This window comes from Anopheles merus, chromosome 3R (genome assembly GCF_017562075.2).
Source record: "Anopheles merus strain MAF chromosome 3R, AmerM5.1, whole genome shotgun sequence".
Classification (NCBI taxonomy): domain Eukaryota; kingdom Metazoa; phylum Arthropoda; class Insecta; order Diptera; family Culicidae; genus Anopheles; species Anopheles merus.
Genome location: NC_054084.1, coordinates 17,517,777 through 17,536,440, shown reverse-complemented (window position 1 = coordinate 17,536,440; position 18,664 = coordinate 17,517,777). Strand labels below are relative to the sequence as shown.

The 18,664-nt window shown below is 42.4% G+C and overlaps 2 protein-coding genes across 2 annotated transcripts; one reads left to right on the top strand and one right to left on the bottom strand.

The window, feature by feature from the left end:
* Nucleotides 1-6,574: 6,574 nt before the first annotated feature.
* LOC121596648 lies at nucleotides 6,575-8,438 on the bottom strand. The gene has a single exon (XM_041921768.1). It carries the CDS (start codon nucleotides 7,388-7,390, stop codon nucleotides 6,686-6,688), a length of 705 nt encoding a protein of 234 aa, XP_041777702.1. The 5' UTR covers nucleotides 7,391-8,438; the 3' UTR covers nucleotides 6,575-6,685.
* A 7,338-nt stretch (nucleotides 8,439-15,776) lies between these two features.
* LOC121596438 (elongation of very long chain fatty acids protein 4) lies at nucleotides 15,777-18,048 on the top strand. The gene is made up of 4 exons (XM_041921393.1): nucleotides 15,777-15,970; nucleotides 16,047-16,324; nucleotides 17,352-17,514; nucleotides 17,594-18,048. Exons 1-4 carry the CDS (start codon nucleotides 15,913-15,915, stop codon nucleotides 17,926-17,928), a joined length of 834 nt encoding a protein of 277 aa, XP_041777327.1. The 5' UTR covers nucleotides 15,777-15,912; the 3' UTR covers nucleotides 17,929-18,048.
* The last annotated feature ends 616 nt before the right edge of the window (nucleotides 18,049-18,664 follow it).

Genomic DNA, 18,664 nt, shown 5'->3' with positions numbered 1-18,664 from the left:
AGAAACCACGGAAAAAACATGGCTTCCTTTGATCAATATTTGTGTGAACTGTCGTCCAAACATTCATCGTACCGTGCGGCCAGACGAGGTGAACTATACAGCGAAATGAACTATTTGACAGGCAAAATATTTGACAGGTGAAGCTAAAGGGTTGCGGGAGATACAACATCCGCTTTCGAAATTCACTTAAAAAGAGTATCTTATTGAGCGGAACATTTCCAAATGGGAAGAAATGATGAACTGTGGACTGAAAATTAACGAAATGCTTGATATTGCCGCCTTTTAATGGATTTTGCTGCGATTTTGTACACGTTTTTTGTTTATATTGCACATCAGCTGGTTGTTGTGATGCGTTATTTGACAGTTCATTTCACCTGTCAAATAGTTCATTTCGCTGTATATTTCGCCTAGTCTGGCCTAGCGGTTAGAGAATTTCGGCTACCAAATCACATATTCAGCTTGAATAACATTTGCCTTAGGGAGATATTGCTGTTAAAGAGACACAAAATGTATGGAATATGGCGAGACCGTCAAAATATTCCTTTTAAAGAAACAATTCATCTTGTAGAGACCGCATCTTAGAAAGATTTCACTGTAATTTCATTTCATTTTCACGAGATTTCACTTTTATGCGTTATTACAATTGTATCACGGTTATTGGACGTAATACAGCGTATAAAGAGTACGTTACAGATTTAAACTTGTCCTACGAGGGTCCACTGTACTCATTATGTTATATTTTAATTATTAGTTTATACTCCATTTATTTTTTATTATTTTATTCTGAAATTTGTGGTTAAGCCACTTTTTGTAATATAAAAGCTAACATTTCATTTTACTTTGAATATACGATTATTGTGCACTGTTTAACAAAACCAACAATATTCCCACCGCAATATACTTCAATATATGATTTTAGATAGAGTTGTACGAGTGAAAAAGTAATAATAAACGTTTCAAATCCCAAAATATAGCCGCGCTCGTATTCGTGCTTTTCAAATACACGCGCGCAATATCCAACAGACGGCTCTTAGTCAATATATTGACCCAGCCAGATGTTGAACTTGGGTGTAATTTGCAATATTGAGCGACCGCATCATTTTTTTTTGTTTCGTTACATTTCAGCACTAACTTCAGCATCGGTCGATAGGATGCTGGTCCAGCTCATCAGCACCGAAATGCAACGGTCGACGCTTCGCGCTCCCAAGTATCATTTATTTGTAAATTCACGCACAGCGTTCGGCGATAAATTATTCGCACCCCGCGTACGGAACGAGGCGCGCATTGCTCGTGCTGCTTCTTGTATTCATTTTAGATTCGTGGAAAATGCGCCATCATTTGTGTGTCGCGTTGTAAAATCGGGCGTGGGGATGGCACCCACTCGAAACCTCGAGCCTTGGATGGGGTGCGGAGCGTGGGCGTTTGCAAGGGATTGCGAGGGGGCGGTTAGCCCCAAGCTCCAGAGCCTCGGCTCAAGCACAGAGTGCCCATTTCAGTCAGCGGTGCTTAGGGAATGCTAATGTTTACAACATGGAAATTGATGCCTTCACTCGAGCGACTGGCATCGGTAGCATTGGTTCGGTTCGGTGGCGCAAATCGGGCAGCTCGATGATGGGTATCGCAGCGCTGGGGTGGTTTTAGGGCGCGGCGTGAAGTGGTTCACTCGGCAATGTTGCTACAGCCGAAGGGTGGCAAGGAAAAATAAAATCATCCACGGTCGCGCCGTACCAATTCCGGAACCTTATCCGAAGTGACAGAAGCGACCGAGCGTGGAGACGCAACTCCATAAATATTATTATTTCTCTCTTAATTTGACAGCGTTTACGTTCCCGCCCCTGCGTTGATTTATGTGACGGGCTGAAGAGTTTTCGGCGCGCAGAGATTTTGCGTGCCTGCGTGCGTGCTTGCGTGTGCGTTGGCAGCGATCGCGGTCGTCTTCACGCCGTTAGCAGCAGGATTGTAGTAGGCAGTTGTGTTTGGGGTTTATGTGATAATGCGCGTAGTGTAAAATGCTGTCATTTTATCGCGCCACCATCGGGATATCGTTTCAAGGCGTAGAGTGTAGTAAAAGATGTTCAACAAAAATAAGTCAGTTTGTTGGAACCATCGCTCTAATGTGCTCTGACTGGTGCATTTTCTTCAAGCAACAGCTTTATGTTAGGTAAAATTGACGAATATCCGTTCAAGATTGAATAGTTTTTTTAGGCAAATATCTTTATCAGTTCACAATCTTAGCTGAAAATGTTGATGCAATTCGATTTGGGAAGCCTTTCTGGGTATTGTTATATATTTTTTAAACTGGAAAGTTATAAAACTTTGTCCGTTCTAGTTTGGGCAAGCATTTTCAAAACAACCATAAGGTGATTGATTACCCAGTATCATTTTATTTGGACTTTGCGTCTTTTTGTTTGGAGTTGGCGTCTGATATCTTCAACATTCCATAGGAAAAACGATAAAAAATAAAAAAAAATAATAATTTTGAGGCACCTATGATTTAATTTCCAAAAGTGTCTCAATTGAGGTCATAAGACAGCTGGTTGATATCGCAAAAGCCCCCTGTATAGGCGAAAAGAAATGAAAGATGTGTTATTTGAAGTCGTACTTTCGCGAAATTGTTACACAAAATGTAATTCCATATGGTTTTATTCAATATTACTATTTCTATTGGGGTTTAACTTATGCAAAAAAGAAGCATATTACCATGTTACCATATTAGCATATTCATTGCATAAATCAAAATGGGCATGCAATTTGAAAAACGAAAAAAGGCTTCTTAGTACTTAAGTATCAACCACAGTTAATCCAGCACTGGATAATCGACATCCTATTCGATGCGTTTTTCTCTCAGAAAAATGGAGCATACAATTTAGCTGCCATGCAAAAAATACTGCATTGCCTGTGGCCGATTTATCGACGGATTTGTTTGTATTTACTCTAACGTGATATTTAACTCTTGATGCTTTTGCTGTAATGCTCCAATTGGTAGTTTAAAAAAAAACATAATAACATGCGGCAACAATCTTTGGTAACGACCGAAAAAAGGTTGGTTCATGCATTTACAACCATGCGTGCCTTTTCTATTGGATTTGCTGCGGAAACCCATCCCGTATGATTAGTTGCAATGATGTGCTGCATGGTTTATCGCTTTTCAAACTGGCAGCTCAACAAATAGATCATTTTTACGCGAATCACAATGCCTTTGCCATGCGTGGGACCGTTTGCCGCACCCTGTGTGCAACATTGCTTATCTCAGCTTTATCTCACGAAATTCAAATCAGTTGGGCACAAAATGATTAGCGGAAAATGAAACCCTTCTCCATGGACCTACCTTGCGTGGCGAGTGGGTGCCGTGCCGCTCCACAAGGTCAATACCGTCATTTATTACTTCATTTCCGGTGCAGCGTGTCAGCAAAGTGCATGTCTGGTTAATCAGATTAAAATAGAAAAAAAAAACGTACAAACTGTGGCGAATGGTGACTAACATACACCAATAGAACAAAAGTGTCGAGCGACACCGAGCCGGACCGTGATGCAATACATTGTGTTTGTGTTGAAGCATTTGCTGTTGTTCAAAGTGAATGTATTGCGAGTAGTTCTTGTTTTATTTTAGAAATCTTCAACCTGTTTTTTTCTATTCTTCTGGCAATAATATGGACGTGTTGTACGTTCAGCTCCTTCCCGTAGCAAACGATCAGGCGTATACATGCTTGATGTGTTCTTTAGGAAGGATTTGTAGTACGTTTGCTTTTGGACTGGTGCGTGGCAGTGTGACGACACTTAGGCTCCAGATTAGCTCCGTGTCCGTATTGAGGGTGAGTGAGAAGCAGCACATTGTGCGTCCGGCGGATGTGCATTCATTAACATTCTACTTTTGCCTGAAATGCCGGCTCGTATCGTACCGAAAAGGGGGACAATCTCGCAAACCCAGTGAGCCGGACCGGAAGGAATTTTGAAGCAAAAAGCGGCATAAGGTTTGAATGAAAACTTCCAGCAAAATTCCACTACGGAAGGTTCTCGATTGTCGCCGAAATTGGCCAAAGGCTTGCAAATCCTTTTAAGGCACTTGGGGCACGCTGTTGTTTTTTATTGTTGGTTGCTGGAGCTTTTTGCTTGTATTTCCCTTTTCGCTCAGCATCCGGTAAGAACAGAGCGTTCCTTGTCCTAATGATGTTCTACGCTTTCGTGCAGATGCTTTTTTTTTGGTAGCGCCTTCAATTTCCCTGCATTCACCAGAATGCTGGTTTGGTGTCTTCGAAAAAAACTCTCTCTCTCTCTCTCTCTCTCTCTCGGGCGCATTTTCCATCCAAAGCATTCTTCCCTTATGGTCAGCTGCACAGCGGGATGCCAGAAGATTGGGTCCCAGCAAGCTAGGCTGGCGTCTGTTTTGTGTCAAAGAGTTGCAAACGCCGGCTACTTTGCCCTGACGTCCTGTCGCTCTGTCAGCTCCCGAAAACGGTGTAATTGGGCCGGTCTCTAACGGTGTCTACCTCCCGGCTTTCCACGTTGCTTTAATTTATTTCCACGCTGCTCAGCGCGGTGCAGCACGGTGGCGGTCTAGGTTCGCTGAGTCCATCTCGGGCTCGGGTCCGTCTTTTAAGGTCGCTAGAGGCTGCTAGCAACGCCACACCGAAGATGAACTATAGCACGGTGTGATGCAATGAGCATAAAAAAGCTGGTGGATGGTAAAAGGAAAAAAAACAGAAAGCCCGTAGGAGGGAATTGAACAAGAGAAGCAAACGTAGGGCCGTAGCCCTCATCATCCGGTGCTACGGCGTGCGCTCGGATCGTTTTCCATGCCCGGTCGAAGGAAGCAAAGTTTAGTAGAAATTTAATTAGTTTCCCTTTTTCGGTCTCGTTTTGGCATGCAGCCGGGCTTATACCGGGGCCCGTTATGTTCGGGTGTTGTTTTGCTGCTACCAATGTGTGTGTGTTTGTCTGTTTGTGTGCTTTCTTGCGTCTTTTGTGTCATTGTGTCTTTTATTGTGCGCTTGCAGCTCGATTTTTTTTTCGCTCACCTCTAACGAGTTGCATCTTGAGAGATCCCGAAAACAGCCCTCCTTCCTCCCATTCGGTGGCACTTTCTGCTAACAATGAAGGCAAATGAAACGCGCAAATGAAAAAGGAAGAAAGCAAGGCCGATGCAGCAGCCGGCCACCATTTGCAAGCGGAGCGAATGTCACCAGTGTGTTGCATCATCGTTGCATAAAATGAGATTTTTACGGTTTGCTGAGTTTTGGCGTGATTTTACGTTTGTTCTGTTTTGTGTGTGTGTGTGTGTGTGTTTTTTTTTTATTGTACTTTCAAGTTAGGCTTGATTTTTTTTTATAAAACGTTAGTTCTTGTCATGTTGTTGTGTTTTTGTTTTGTTTTCTTTTGCTCCATCCATAAGCAACTCCATTACGGCCTGTTTCGGTGCAGCTTCTTGTCTTAAATTTGCAACGAAAGGGATTTACCCAACTGCCCAGACCAGACCATGCCAAAAACGGACCTGGCAGTGGTGTGCGCTAGGTTTGACTGTTTTTTCTCGACTACACATAGTTGCTTATTTTCGTTTTTTTTTTTGCTCTGTTTTTGAAAAATGTCAGCTTTCACAATAAGCTCATGTTATGGCGCGGATAAGAAAAACACCAAAACATCCTTTGGCTTTTAATTGACTTCTGAACTGGAGTTTGACGAGGTGGAACAAATTGTCCTTTTTCCTTCTGCTTCTCGAAAAGTTGGCAACGGGCCAGCACCAGCCACGTGTGTCTTTACGGTTCCGCGACCTTAGATACGACTGAGCGCTGTGAGCATTACAGCGATAAGGGAATGAGAGATAATGAACGTCGAGAATTGGAGATTTACATGGCACTGGTAATTTGCATTGTAATTTGTTCTGCGCTCTACCATTTCGGGACAATTACAGCAGCACAGGACAAGGTCTTTAAAATTCGTCGAGTGGCTGAATGCGGATCCAATGCATTTTGTTTCTAAATTGAAATTACTCGTTAATAATGATGATTGGATTGTAGCGCTGTGTTGGTTGGAGAGTAATTAATTGCTAAAATTAAACTGTTTTACAAAACAATAGCATGTGTCAGTGAATATAATCCACTCTTTTGATGCTAGCTACATGTTACAGGAATCTTCAGTAATAACAACTTTTTCAGTGCTTATAGTAGTCGACTTATCCTAGTAGGTTCTATGTTTAGGCAACGAACTTGGATATCATCGAATATAGTGGGTATCAAAACTGATTATTAAAGCCGAAAAATAAAAAAAAGTACTAAACTAGGCAAATCATTTTTATGGTAAGTGCACCATATTATGTATTCTTTATTGAAATCAAATGGTTCTGCGAAATCATTAATCGATCGATTGCATTGCTCACGGCTCAATGTCAATTTGCAACATCAATGGCTATGTGGGTCAACATGAAAGAGATTTCACGCAACCCAATCGACGGCGAATGAAGCCTAATGACTTTGCTTTCATTTTGTGAAGTGCAACCATAATTGAAGCGCAATGCTCTTAATTTTTGTAATTACTCCTGGTCAGAAACAAAAACAAAAAGGTAATGCAATTCATATCGTATTTATCATTCATTTATTTCGTTTGGATACATCATCAAACAAATATGGCAGTAGCGTTCGAGCGGCTCGAACGGCAGGAAAGGTTAATTTATGTGCTCCTCACAGGTCTACCCTCAACAGTTTACGCTGCTAATGCTCCAAACACTTTCACGATAGCAACGATCCAGATCGTGGGTCATCATTGCATAGCTGGCGGATCTGCCACTGTACTGCTCGCCGAAAATGTAACCACGGTAGCATACCGACTGCAGCAACACGCTCGACCAGCTGCCCTGAACAAGGTCGGGCTTGAACAGGAAGCTCTCGTCAGTGGGACGGCCGGACACAAGGTAGAGATAGTTGTTTTCACTCGCACGCAGATAATCCCTGGTGTCACTGTTCTGGATGTAGTAGTAATTGCCCGGACCGACGATCAGGTTCCAGCGGTCTCGTTCGCCCGCGTTGGGGTTCACCAGCGATGCGTACCGCTGCTCACCACGGCCCGTGTTAGGATTCTGAAGCGATGTAGCACCGTAGTACCGTTGGTCGCCACGACGATCGTACGTGTCCATCACCGCCAACGTTTGGCCGGTGGCTACCGAGGTAATCTTGTGACAGACACGGGGCTGAGGTTCGTTCTCCACCGAACGGCACCGTTCGATCATGCAACGCTGTGGGCAGTAGAGTGCGGTTTTGTACTGCGAGTACCGGGGCACACAACCGTACTGGGTGGCACAGCCCTCCGTGCGACAGTTTGCTCGCTCCTGCAGGTACATCCCCTCAACTGGCCAGGTAAACGTCAGAGCACACGCGACGGCAAGGATCACACCGATCGTCATGATGTGGCAGTGTTGAATGGTGAGTATGAGTGAAACGTCACGCACGGTTGCTGAGAAGACACACGGTTGAGTACTGCTGGCCACTGCTCCAGCTGTGCACACTTTTATAGAGATTCCATTCGATTGCGACACGACGGGCGGCACACTCAGATGCTGTCATCGGAAGGTGGGTCGCTCTATCAGCTAGAATGCGCTTGTAGAACAGCAAATACCCATGAATGATCGAGTTGATGATCGTTTTACAAATAGATGACCGCCACCGGCTATCTTTTAGCACACGCGCAACAAGAGACAACGAACTCGCCGGCGTGGGAGCAACAGAGACCGAGCGAGATGTAAAGCGATAGATAAGAACGTACTGGATGAGTTAGTGCACGTTGCGGGAGAAATGGTTCCGGTGATATGCACATGGCCTTGCACACAAAAATCGACGGTATCGATGGGTTGATCGTCGTGTGCTGGAACCATCGGCCAGGGTCGCTTCATTAGCATAGATCGTCACTGGGGCAGGATGGCTGTTCAGCTAGCTGCCACGCACATGCCGTCCCGCCGGTCGACTCTTGCCCCGCTTGGGTCGACGAAGCAACGATTAGTGGCTTTTGGGAAATCAGTTCTTGTTTGGAGGATGCACAAATCGGTTGCATCTTTAGCATGCTGGTAATACGAGCACGCCGGGACGGCCAGTCCGGATACGATGGTCCGAAGATGAAGGCGGCAAATGTGTTCGAAAGTAGCTGAGTTTTGTTGACCGCGTAGACTCCGTCGTTGGGTGCCACCATGAGGTACTGTCCGGTTCCGACGTTGCACAGGTGAAAACAGGTGGGATGTGCGTTGATGAGCTTCCAGGTTGTGGAATTTGTTTGTGTGGGAGCTAAGACGGCGTACGCGTGATAGTACTGATTGGGGTCGACCGATGTGCCCGGCTCTAGGTACCGGTGGCCATTAATAAGCTGGTAACAGTGGGAATGCGCTAGGTTTGCCGTGAGTTGTGACCCAGCCGAAAGGCTGACTGTGCTCGATAGAATTGTCACCACGCACCACAGATGTATTGCAGCCATCGCTTACTCTCATCAACATAGCCGACATGAGCGGGAGTCACATGTTTATATAGCACGTGGCGAGCGGCATGAGTCTTGAAGTTGCTCTTGGTGTTTTTTTTTTCGCTCAAACAATTTATCTAGCCGGTGGGTTGCCCGGGCTAAATTGGCTACAAACGAATGGGATGAGCTTGAGCCGCACCGTAGAATAAAGACGACATACCCAGACGCCACCTGCACTTGTAGGCGGAGAGTCGTTAACAGTGGGGTTTTGTTTTGACATTATTTGTCTATTGCAAGGTTTGTTTGTTAGTGACTGGCGCTTTTCTGGAAAGCAAAGGGCGCGTTTTGTAACATCAACCAGGCAAATAAGGCGGTCGGAGCATACAAAGTAAAAACTTTAGTGAAATCGTTCTTTAAGCTCGTAAAATTAGTTCATTGTACACAGCGCTTTCGGAGTACTAGTTTTTTGTGTTGAAGACAGAAAATAGCTGAACCACTAGATTGACAGTACATTGAACTATTGTTCAGTTTTTGTAAATATCCTGGCAGGTTTTCAAGCTATACTTAAAACTTATAGCTATTTAACAGATGAACGATAAAATGCTTCAATATGGAAGATTAACATACATAGTTTCTGTCTTATTAGTGCCAGAATGTATGAAAGACCATAAGACCATAACACTATTGAAATCCTAACAATTCACGGTCATAATACTTTTTACATGTAAATAATCAATAAAGTCTATTTTACCGCAATGTTATATGCCGAATATCAACCGAAAGGAATGAATGGCAAATTGTTGTCGTATGTTCTGACCAAATTTCGACGAAAGATCAATTTTTGGACAAAGTCAACCTGTTTACACTATTTGAAACTTTCCAATTCACATCCCTTTCCAATAATCTACTATATAAAGCTTTTCAATCTTCCGTATAACAGATGCGCGTGAATTTGTTTACTAAGAATCAGCCAAAATTGTGCATAAACACCTCTTTCAAATTAATAAAGACTTTATATCAATGCACATATTAGTACCCAGTAAGCATAATCTTGCCTTTCAATAGGTTGCTTCTTCTTCTTCTTCTTTTGGCTCAACAACCGTTGTCGGTCAAGGCCTGTCTTGTGTCACTACTACTTGTGAGTTTGGCTTTCAGTGACTTATTAATTCCCCCATAGCAGGATAATCATCAGTCCCTAGGTATGGCGGTACGGTCCATTTGGGGCTTGAACCCATGACGGTCATGTTATTAAGTCGTTCGAGTTGACGACTGTACTGTATAGGTTGCTAGCTATATAAAACATTGTGGAAATCAATAGTATTTTGAATCATTCAAATGTCCCTTATGATTTTGTAATCGGCTTGATTGTTTTGTAACTAGTCAACATCATTGAGGAAAGAAGTAAAGCAAATGCTCTAATGGAAGAAATTTCACTAAATATTATGCTTACTAAACATTATTTATATTGTTACAGGCTTGAGTTCATAAAAGTTAGATTAGCATCCCACTTATTTCTTAATATGTAATTTACGTGAAAAAAGTGAATGTAAAACTGAAAGCATTTGAACCATATTTCGATACGGGGAAATACGTACTCGTATCTTGCTCACACATCAGAATGATCATAACTCTAGCAGCAGCGAACAGACAGACGCCTAAAAGCATGAGCATGTAATGCGCTCCTCACATACCGGCCAGACAAGCTGAAATGTTTCTGATGTGCCAACAGGCCCAAACAGTAGTACAATTAATAACATTTGCTGCCAGCTGCCAACGTTTTGGATTTGCATTCGAATGCATCCTAACAAAATGACCCTTCGCCATCCACTCTCTCTCTCTCCCTATTTGTGCACGCTCCCTCTATTTCGCTGTTAGTAGAGGGAAGATCGCACTGAAATCACAGAAATCATCTTAAGGTGTGCGCCCGTCGCACGGGGAAGAGAGATGTAGCATGTTCTCGGTTACAGCTTAAACAGCATCGTATTCCCCGTGTACAGCTGTCCGCTGCGTGTGGTGTGGAGGTGCTTTCGATTCATTCCGGATTAAGTGTACACTAAACTCTAATCCTCTGCTACATCGGTCCTGCCCCTTCCCGCCACCATCTTAAGCTGCTGCTCGGAACAACGTTCACGGCATCGTCCTTTACGCTGTACGTCGGCCTGTGCCGGAAACATGGTCATGTTTTGTGTCCTGCAAAAGGCGCATGCACACCCACAAATTGATCCTTGTGAACGATTACCTCCGCATCACCGCATCACCGGATCGCCGGGAAGAGAAACGGCCGCTCAGCCGCTAGCACGGCCAGCTGGGCCTACGACGTTAGACGTTTCCTAGCCAACGCTAACGGTTGCTGAAAATTGGCACCATTACAAGGTGCCCATTCTTGGTGGCCGTTCGGTGGTGCGGCCGTTTTCTGAGGGGCCATTTGTAATCTCCATTTCATGTCGACAACATTTTGCTTTCAATTGTTTCGTTTCGCGTGCGCGCTTTACAGCAACAGGGGAACAGGGGGGGGGGGAACATTTCGGAAAGCCGGCTAACGTTTGACCAAACGTTTAATGCCATTTCTTATCGGTCTTGAGTTGGTAGCACTCTGGATCCATCATCGCACGGCATAGCCTGTGTGACCTTTGCTAGTGAAGGCAAAATATCTCACAATGGCATCGTTTTGGCACGGTGTCAAGCGATCCCGTGGGATGCCACCTAGAATGGTTCCTCTGTTGAGCCATCGTGCCGGGACGAGTTTTTCGCATTTTTGATCCAAGTACGCATTCGCGAAGCGAGATAAACGAGCAAATTCCTGGTCCATCGGTTGCTAATCGTCATCAAGTGGTTATTTACATCAATTGCATCGATTGTGCCACTCTCCTGGTGAGTGTGTGTGTGTTTTGGGGATGGAATCGAAATCTCGCTCTATTGCGTGGTGTGTTGCGAGCATGCAAATGTGTGAATGGCTCTCGGTGGTTTTGCTTTCGATCAGGACAGGATTAGGGGCAGGGAAAAAAGTCGCACAAAAAAATCAACACAATTAGGAACGCTGCCGATGGTAGCTGCCGTCACCGTTAAATGGTGCTAGTTACATCGAATGGAGCGTTTCTCGTGGACAAATGGAAATTCGGCACATTTTACACCATCACCCGGCGCTGAGCGCAAGGGGAAGGGGAAGCTTTAGATTGAAGCTGGAGCATTTTAGTGCTGTTGATTGTGTTTTGTATTCTTTTTTTCGCACCTGTGTAGCAGTGTTTGACCTAAATTTGCATTTGGCAGGTGATGGACGTTGCAACGGAAGTGCCGGTAAGTGTTGATAGCGATAGCTTGTTCAAGTATCATCGTTTTAAGTGATTAAGGTTTGTTTTTACAATGAAGTGCGCTTTTTGATAGGATGCTTACGTTACGTCGATCAAGTATTTGTTTTTTTTTTTCAAATGCATTTAAATATTGGCTGTCAGTATAGTATTAGGCGATGTAAACTTTTTCAAATGGTCATGCCGTTAAGCCGTTGGGCGTACCGGGCTGGTACGGATAGTTGCCTACATTTAGGCGTATTATGATCGTGCTTCAACGGCTGAAAGCTTGTATGCAATGCAAAGAATGAGTAATTCACAGTGGGATCGATTAGTAAATATTAATGAAGATCAGGATTTTTTGCTTTTTATTTTTCGTAACTAACCCCTTTTGGTTACGATGTAAGTCTTGTTATTATGAACCTGATAGATATTTTATGATTTGTTAAGTACATCTCAAAACTGTTATTTATAGTTTAATAACCTAAAGGTATTATTTCCATTTAATGTAATACCGTAGGTTAGGAATACATTATTTTAATTAGCTAATGCAATTAATAATTTACATGCCTAATCCAAACAAAAAGTATCTTACGTCTGAGTGAAACATGTTGTGCTTAAAATTACTAAAATTACTTACTTAAAAATTTTTTGGTTACTGTATGTTTGAAATGGGTAATGCTAAAACCAAAACGACTTGTTGAACTTATTTAAACAGATGTAGAAAACAGTGAAACATTCTTGTTTGAATCTCTTGTAAAAAAGCCAAATCAAATCGATGGAACAAAGTATGTCATAAAATTGAAAAACAGTGCTTCAAAATCAAACTTTACGAATTTAAATATTGAGTCAAATGTCGAACTAGCTTAAACTTCAATTGCACTTCTTAAATTAGTTAAAATTATAAAAACATGATATATTTCATAAGTTAGTTCTTTACAAGTATGCTATACAGTTTATCTGATTTTATTGATTTTAAAACTAAAAGCGTTTTTCATTTTCTTGTTTTTCAATTATATGTTTTTCTTTATTTTTTTTTTTTGTTTCCTACTCCTTGCTCGGAAGCTGTAGGTCAATGTATTTACTTTTCCGAAATTTATTTAATTCTCTCAAATAGTTAAAAACGTGATGTTTGTAAAATGTGTAAAATGTAAAATGTCATATTTAAAAAAGATCCTAAAGAAAATATTTAGAAAGTGCAAGATACATGATCTACATGAATAATTTCTTGTAATAATAACGAATTCCATTTTGCAAAAAAAGTTGCAAAATGAAAAATAAAAACCGTACTTATAAAACCGTTTATGTTTTTTTCCCAGGGATTAGGGGCAGGGAAAAAAGTCGCACAAAAAAATCAACACAATTAGGAACGCTGCCGATGGTAGCTGCCGTCACCGTTAAATGGTGCTAGTTACATCGAATGGAGCGTTTCTCGTGGACAAATGGAAATTCGGCACATTTTACACCATCACCCGGCGCTGAGCGCAAGGGAAGGGGAAGCTTTAGATTGAAGCTGGAGCATTTTAGTGCTGTTGATTGTGTTTTGTATTCTTTTTTTCGCACCTGTGTAGCAGTGTTTGACCTAAATTTGCATTTGGCAGGTGATGGACGTTGCAACGGAAGTGCCGGTAAGTGTTGATAGCGATAGCTTGTTCAAGTATCATCGTTTTAAGTGATTAAGGTTTGTTTTTACAATGAAGTGCGCTTTTTGATAGGGTGCTTACGTTACGTCGATCAAGTATTTGTTTTTTTTTCAAATGCATTTAAATATTGGCTGTCAGTATAGTATTAGGCGATGTAAACTTTTTCAAATGGTCATGCCGTTAAGCCGTTGGGCGTACCGGGCTGGTACGGATAGTTGCCTACATTTAGGCGTATTATGATCGTGCTTCAACGGCTGAAAGCTTGTATGCAATGCAAAGAATGAGTAATTCACAGTGGGATCGATTAGTAAATATTAATGAAGATCAGGATTTTTTGCTTTTTATTTTTCGTAACTAACCCCTTTTGGTTACGATGTAAGTCTTGTTATTATGAACCTGATAGATATTTTATGATTTGTTAAGTACATCTCAAAACTGTTATTTATAGTTTAATAACCTAAAGGTATTATTTCCATTTAATGTAATACCGTAGGTTAGGAATACATTATTTTAATTAGCTAATGCAATTAATAATTTACATGCCTAATCCAAACAAAAAGTATCTTACGTCTGAGTGAAACATGTTGTGCTTAAAATTACTAAAATTACTTACTTAAAAATTTTTTGGTTACTGTATGTTTGAAATGGGTAATGCTAAAACCAAAACGACTTGTTGAACTTATTTAAACAGATCTAGAAAACAGTGAAACATTCTTGTTTGAATCTCTTGTAAAAAAGCCAAATCAAATCGATGGAACAAAGTATGTCATAAAATTGAAAAACAGTGCTTCAAAATCAAACTTTACGAATTTAAATATTGAGTCAAATGTCGAACTAGCTTAAACTTCAATTGCACTTCTTAAATTAGTTAAAATTATAAAAACATGATATATTTCATAAGTTAGTTCTTTACAAGTATGCTATACAGTTTATCTGATTTTATTGATTTTAAAACTAAAAGCGTTTTTCATTTTCTTGTTTTTCAATTATATGTTTTTCTTTATTTTTTTTTTTGTTTCCTACTCCTTGCTCAGAAGCTGTAGGTCAATGTATTTACTTTTCCGAAATTTATTTAATTCTCTCAAATAGTTAAAAACGTGATGTTTGTAAAATGTGTAAAATGTAAAATGTCATATTTAAAAAAGACCCTAAAGAAAATATTTAGAAAGTGCAAGATACATGATCTACATGAATAATTTCTTGTAATAATAACGAATTCCATTTTGCAAAAAAAGTTGCAAAATGAAACATAAAAACCGTACTTATAAAACCGTTTATGTTTTTTTCCCCTAAGTTAGACGAAGGTCTTTTTTGAAAGGTGTTAAACATGTGCTTAGATTTTATTTACAATGATGATTTGTTTTCAAGTTCATTCCATTGCTACTAAAACATTCTTTGTTTGCATGTCTCACCATCGATAAATCTTCAGTTAATCAACACTGTACTTGAATCATCGATTAATTTAAAATGTCGTTGGTTTCTGTACTTTTTGTCTCTTCCACTCTCGGAGAAAGCTTCACACCGTGCTGATGCAAAAAGCCTCCGATAAACAAAAGTTTCCAGAAAGTGCAGACAAACACTCACTCGATTGACAGAGTCGACACATCTAACCGGCAAACGCTTGCCAGTACCGAGCATCCAGCCTAACCTCAGCAAAATGCACCCCATTCAACGCCCCAGCCGCAAAGCGCAATGAGGGAGCAGATATTCAAAGTGACTAACCCCCAAGTCACTAAGTCAATCAGCCACCCGGGCGCTCAACAATGCGGTAAATTCTTCATCAACTCATCCAACTCTGTCTGTGGCGCTTGCCGCCCTCCTTGCCAAGCACCACACATAAACATGCACACACATCACCATCAAAACCTCAGGTGCAAAATCTTAAGTAACGAAACTTTCCCCTTTTTGCCGGCGGGAATGGTACCAGATGGTAACGGGTAGCAGAGGACTTTCTTCCGACCGCCTCTACCCAAAAGGGCTCCGGAAGGGCGAAAGAAAGGGAGCTGCAATGCAAAAGATAACAAAAGAGGAACAAACAAAAACTATCTGATCGATGCAATGCCGGCCGTGGTTGCAGAATGAGCAAAAGAGAATTCAAAAAGGGACAAGTAATAACTTTCCATCGTCCAGGGTCCAAGGGGTTTGTGGTCGTGTGGCCGCTTTTTCACAGGGTTGTAAAATCCTCTTCACTTTATCCCTTTCATGGTCTCGCCATGCAGTAATGTGACCGATAAATGAGATGTGTTGTTGTTGCTCGTTTGGTGAGCACTACAGCGTGTAAACAGGGAAGGAGGAAGAAGGGTCACCGGGTACGTGGAAGACACTTTCGTCGGTTTCACTTTCTTTGGCCGGAATTTCGCGAACCGGAGCCCTTTCGCGGTTGCAGTTGAGGCAGTTCCCGATCAGTCTGTAACGGTGCGCGAGCTTGAGCGGAGTACCGAACCAGCAATTCTCAGTCTGTTCCGGAAGCGGTGTACCGATCAGGAGGTTGCAGTTTGGTGTGAACAACGCTGAAGTTTGGTGTGGAACGAACGAAAGTGAAAAAGTGGAGCAAGATGAGTAACTACGTGGAAAGAATGTCGGTGCAGTACCACAATTTTTCACAAGGGGCAGGTACGAGAGACTGATCCGTTGAAACGAAATGTGGAATTTGATTTAATGTGTGTATGTGTGATTGTGTGTTTTGTAGATCCTCTTATCGACAGCTGGCCACTGATGCAAACGCCCACACCGATCCTCACAATCTCGGGCCTCTATCTACTGTTCGTCCTTTGGATCGGTCCCCGGTGGATGGAGCATCGGAAACCGATCGAGCTGCGGCGCACACTGATCGTGTACAATGCGGCCCAAGTCATCATCTCGACCGCGTTCTGTCTGACGCCATTCTTTACCGGCCTGTTTGGACAGTACCTGTCGATGTCCTGCGGTGAACCAATGACTGGCATTAGCAAAGAGCTCCAGCTGTCGGTAAGCAGAAAATTAGCTATTAACTTCCAGTACCCCCAAGATCGCGATCGTGGATCGAACGTCGTTCTGTTACCGTACGAGAACAGGGTCGCGCATGTGTTGGGGAGTGTTTGTGTGCGGGTTATTTTTTTCTTCCCTCTGGGTGATCAACATGGCACATGGTTTTATTAATGGGGAGGGAAAACCCCCCCTTGCAACACCTTATTGTGGCATACGTCAGACGGACCAGCAAGAGGAATAAGTAGGTGCCGGGAAAATGGAGATGAAGCTTTTGGGAGCAGTCGCCGTCATCAGACGCAAAAGTCGTCTGCCCGGGTGGAGGTTAAACTCATTACAGTGATTAATTTCGTTCCACCGGCATATGTGTGTAGGTAATACAGGCGAAGAAATCCCCTTTTTGATTGTTTTTTTTTTACTATCTACATTTGGTTGGGCTCGCCTCTAATGTTGCCATTTCCTTTTCAGCAGTTCTGGTTGATGGATTCATTTTGTTTACTTCGTTGTTTTTTCGTTGGCTCAGACGGTGCGATACTTGCGTTGAGACGGAACGCAAAAAAACAAAAACAAAAATGAACGAATGCTTCCTGTGTTGGTTTTTCGTTTTGTTGCTCTTCAATGGTTCGTTCGCATTGTGTAATGAAGCCGATTGAATGAATATGATCCTGTTGAAGTAACGCTGGTACTGCAGGCCCAGATCATGCACATGAGAATCATGATCATGAGAATTATCAAAGCGCCCAGAAATTTGGTGTATTAATGCATGATTAGATTATTGGTTTTTTTGTTTTTTTTTTCACTTCAATGACAAGGCAGAATTTTTGAGTTATGAGATGGAATGATATAATTAAGTCATTTGGAGTGGTTGTGAAGATCATTGCTGTTGGTAGTTTGGATGATATCTAAGAAGTAATTGTTCATGCATCCATAGAGCACGCCCTTTTTTGTGCAATGATTTATGAAAACTACAGCAAGTTTCATATGAAACAGAAGTATATGAAACTAACTTACCAACTTATTTCCCCTGTAGGTATGGAACGGTGCCTGGATGTATCTGCTTCTCAAAATCATCGAGCTGCTTGATACCGTATTCTTCGTGCTGCGCAAGAAACAGAACCAGGTCTCATTTCTGCACGTCTACCATCACACAATAATGGTGCTGTTTACGTGGTTCTATCTGAAGTACATTCCCGGTAAGTGGATCACGGGACGGGTAATAAGTCTAGCGAGCCGTAAACTAACTCGACCTTATTCTCTGACCCCCGCCAACAGGTACGCAAGCAGCTTTTATCGGTGTGCTGAACTCGTTCGTGCACATCTTCATGTACACGTACTACCTACTGGCGGCCCTCGGACCGCAGTCGCCCAAGCAGAAAAAGCTCTGGGACCAGAAGTACCTGTTCTGGAAGCGCCATCTGACGACACTGCAGCTCCTGCAGTTCGGCATTATGCTGTGCTATTTCGTGCTGATCAACAGCATGCAGTGTCAGGTGCCGCGTGCACTGACGTACTTTTTCGTCAGCAACATTACGATCTTTCTGTTTCTGTTCATCAACTTTTACCGGCAGGCGTACAGGAAGCGGCCCGCTACTGCGAAGGCGGACTAATCTCGGCCATTTGGGTTGGATTTCAGTAATGTTTAAATGTGTTTTATTTATTTGCTAAACCAGTCATCAGCTGTCTCTTAGTGCTGTAATAGCTTAGAAAAACGAAAATAAACTCTACTGCTTAAAACTGTAAGCCGCCAATCGTTTCACTTTTAATATCCATCCCATTTCGGATGCTGAGTCGCACAGTCTCAGGGGTTGACAGCAGATCAGTCGCTCCCAAAGATTCGTTCCCGAAATCGAACCGAAATTGTTAAACCGGTTCTTTCGCTCTCTTTCTCTCTTTCTTTTTCTCTCTATATCTCACTCTGTTTGGTTAGGCCGGCTTGCTGCAAATCTACCACACTGGCGCGCGTTACGATACGGTCCGGAGAGTTCGGCTCCGTTTCGAAACCCAGCGGACGGGAATCTAAAAATGACCATTTTTTGCCTTGTGTTGTTCGAAGTTCGCATAACTTGTTCCAAGCCGGCAGTTGGTATGCCGGAATGCTCGAAAGCTGACGAAGGGGGACTAGTTAAATTATGCAAACTAAACCACAACGATATGTCCCCAAAAGTTTCATCGGGAACTGGTGGGCACGAGACAACTTACCACCTCAGCTAACGTCAAATCAATAGTAAGCAGAACGAAAGCGAAAAAAAAAATGTCTTTGAGGCAATCGCCGTTGTGCCAAATGGTTGGTAGTAGTGAAGAAACAAACGAAAAAAACGGTAGGTGTTAAAAAGGGGAGAAAAG

What these genes read in the sequence shown, in the direction of transcription:
- LOC121596438 (XM_041921393.1), top strand. Translation starts at nt 15,913, where the DNA reads ATGAGTAACTACGTGGAAAGAATGTCGGTGCAGTACCACAATTTTTCA. An exon ending in CAATTTTTCACAAGGGGCAG is followed by an intron (nt 15,971 to 16,046) that starts GTACGAGAGACT and finishes TGTGTTTTGTAG; the next exon opens with ATCCTCTTATCGACAGCTGG. An exon ending in CTATCTGAAGTACATTCCCG is followed by an intron (nt 17,515 to 17,593) that starts GTAAGTGGATCA and finishes CCCCGCCAACAG; the next exon opens with GTACGCAAGCAGCTTTTATC.
- LOC121596648 (XM_041921768.1), bottom strand. Translation starts at nt 7,390, where the DNA reads ATGACGATCGGTGTGATCCTTGCCGTCGCGTGTGCTCTGACGTTTACC.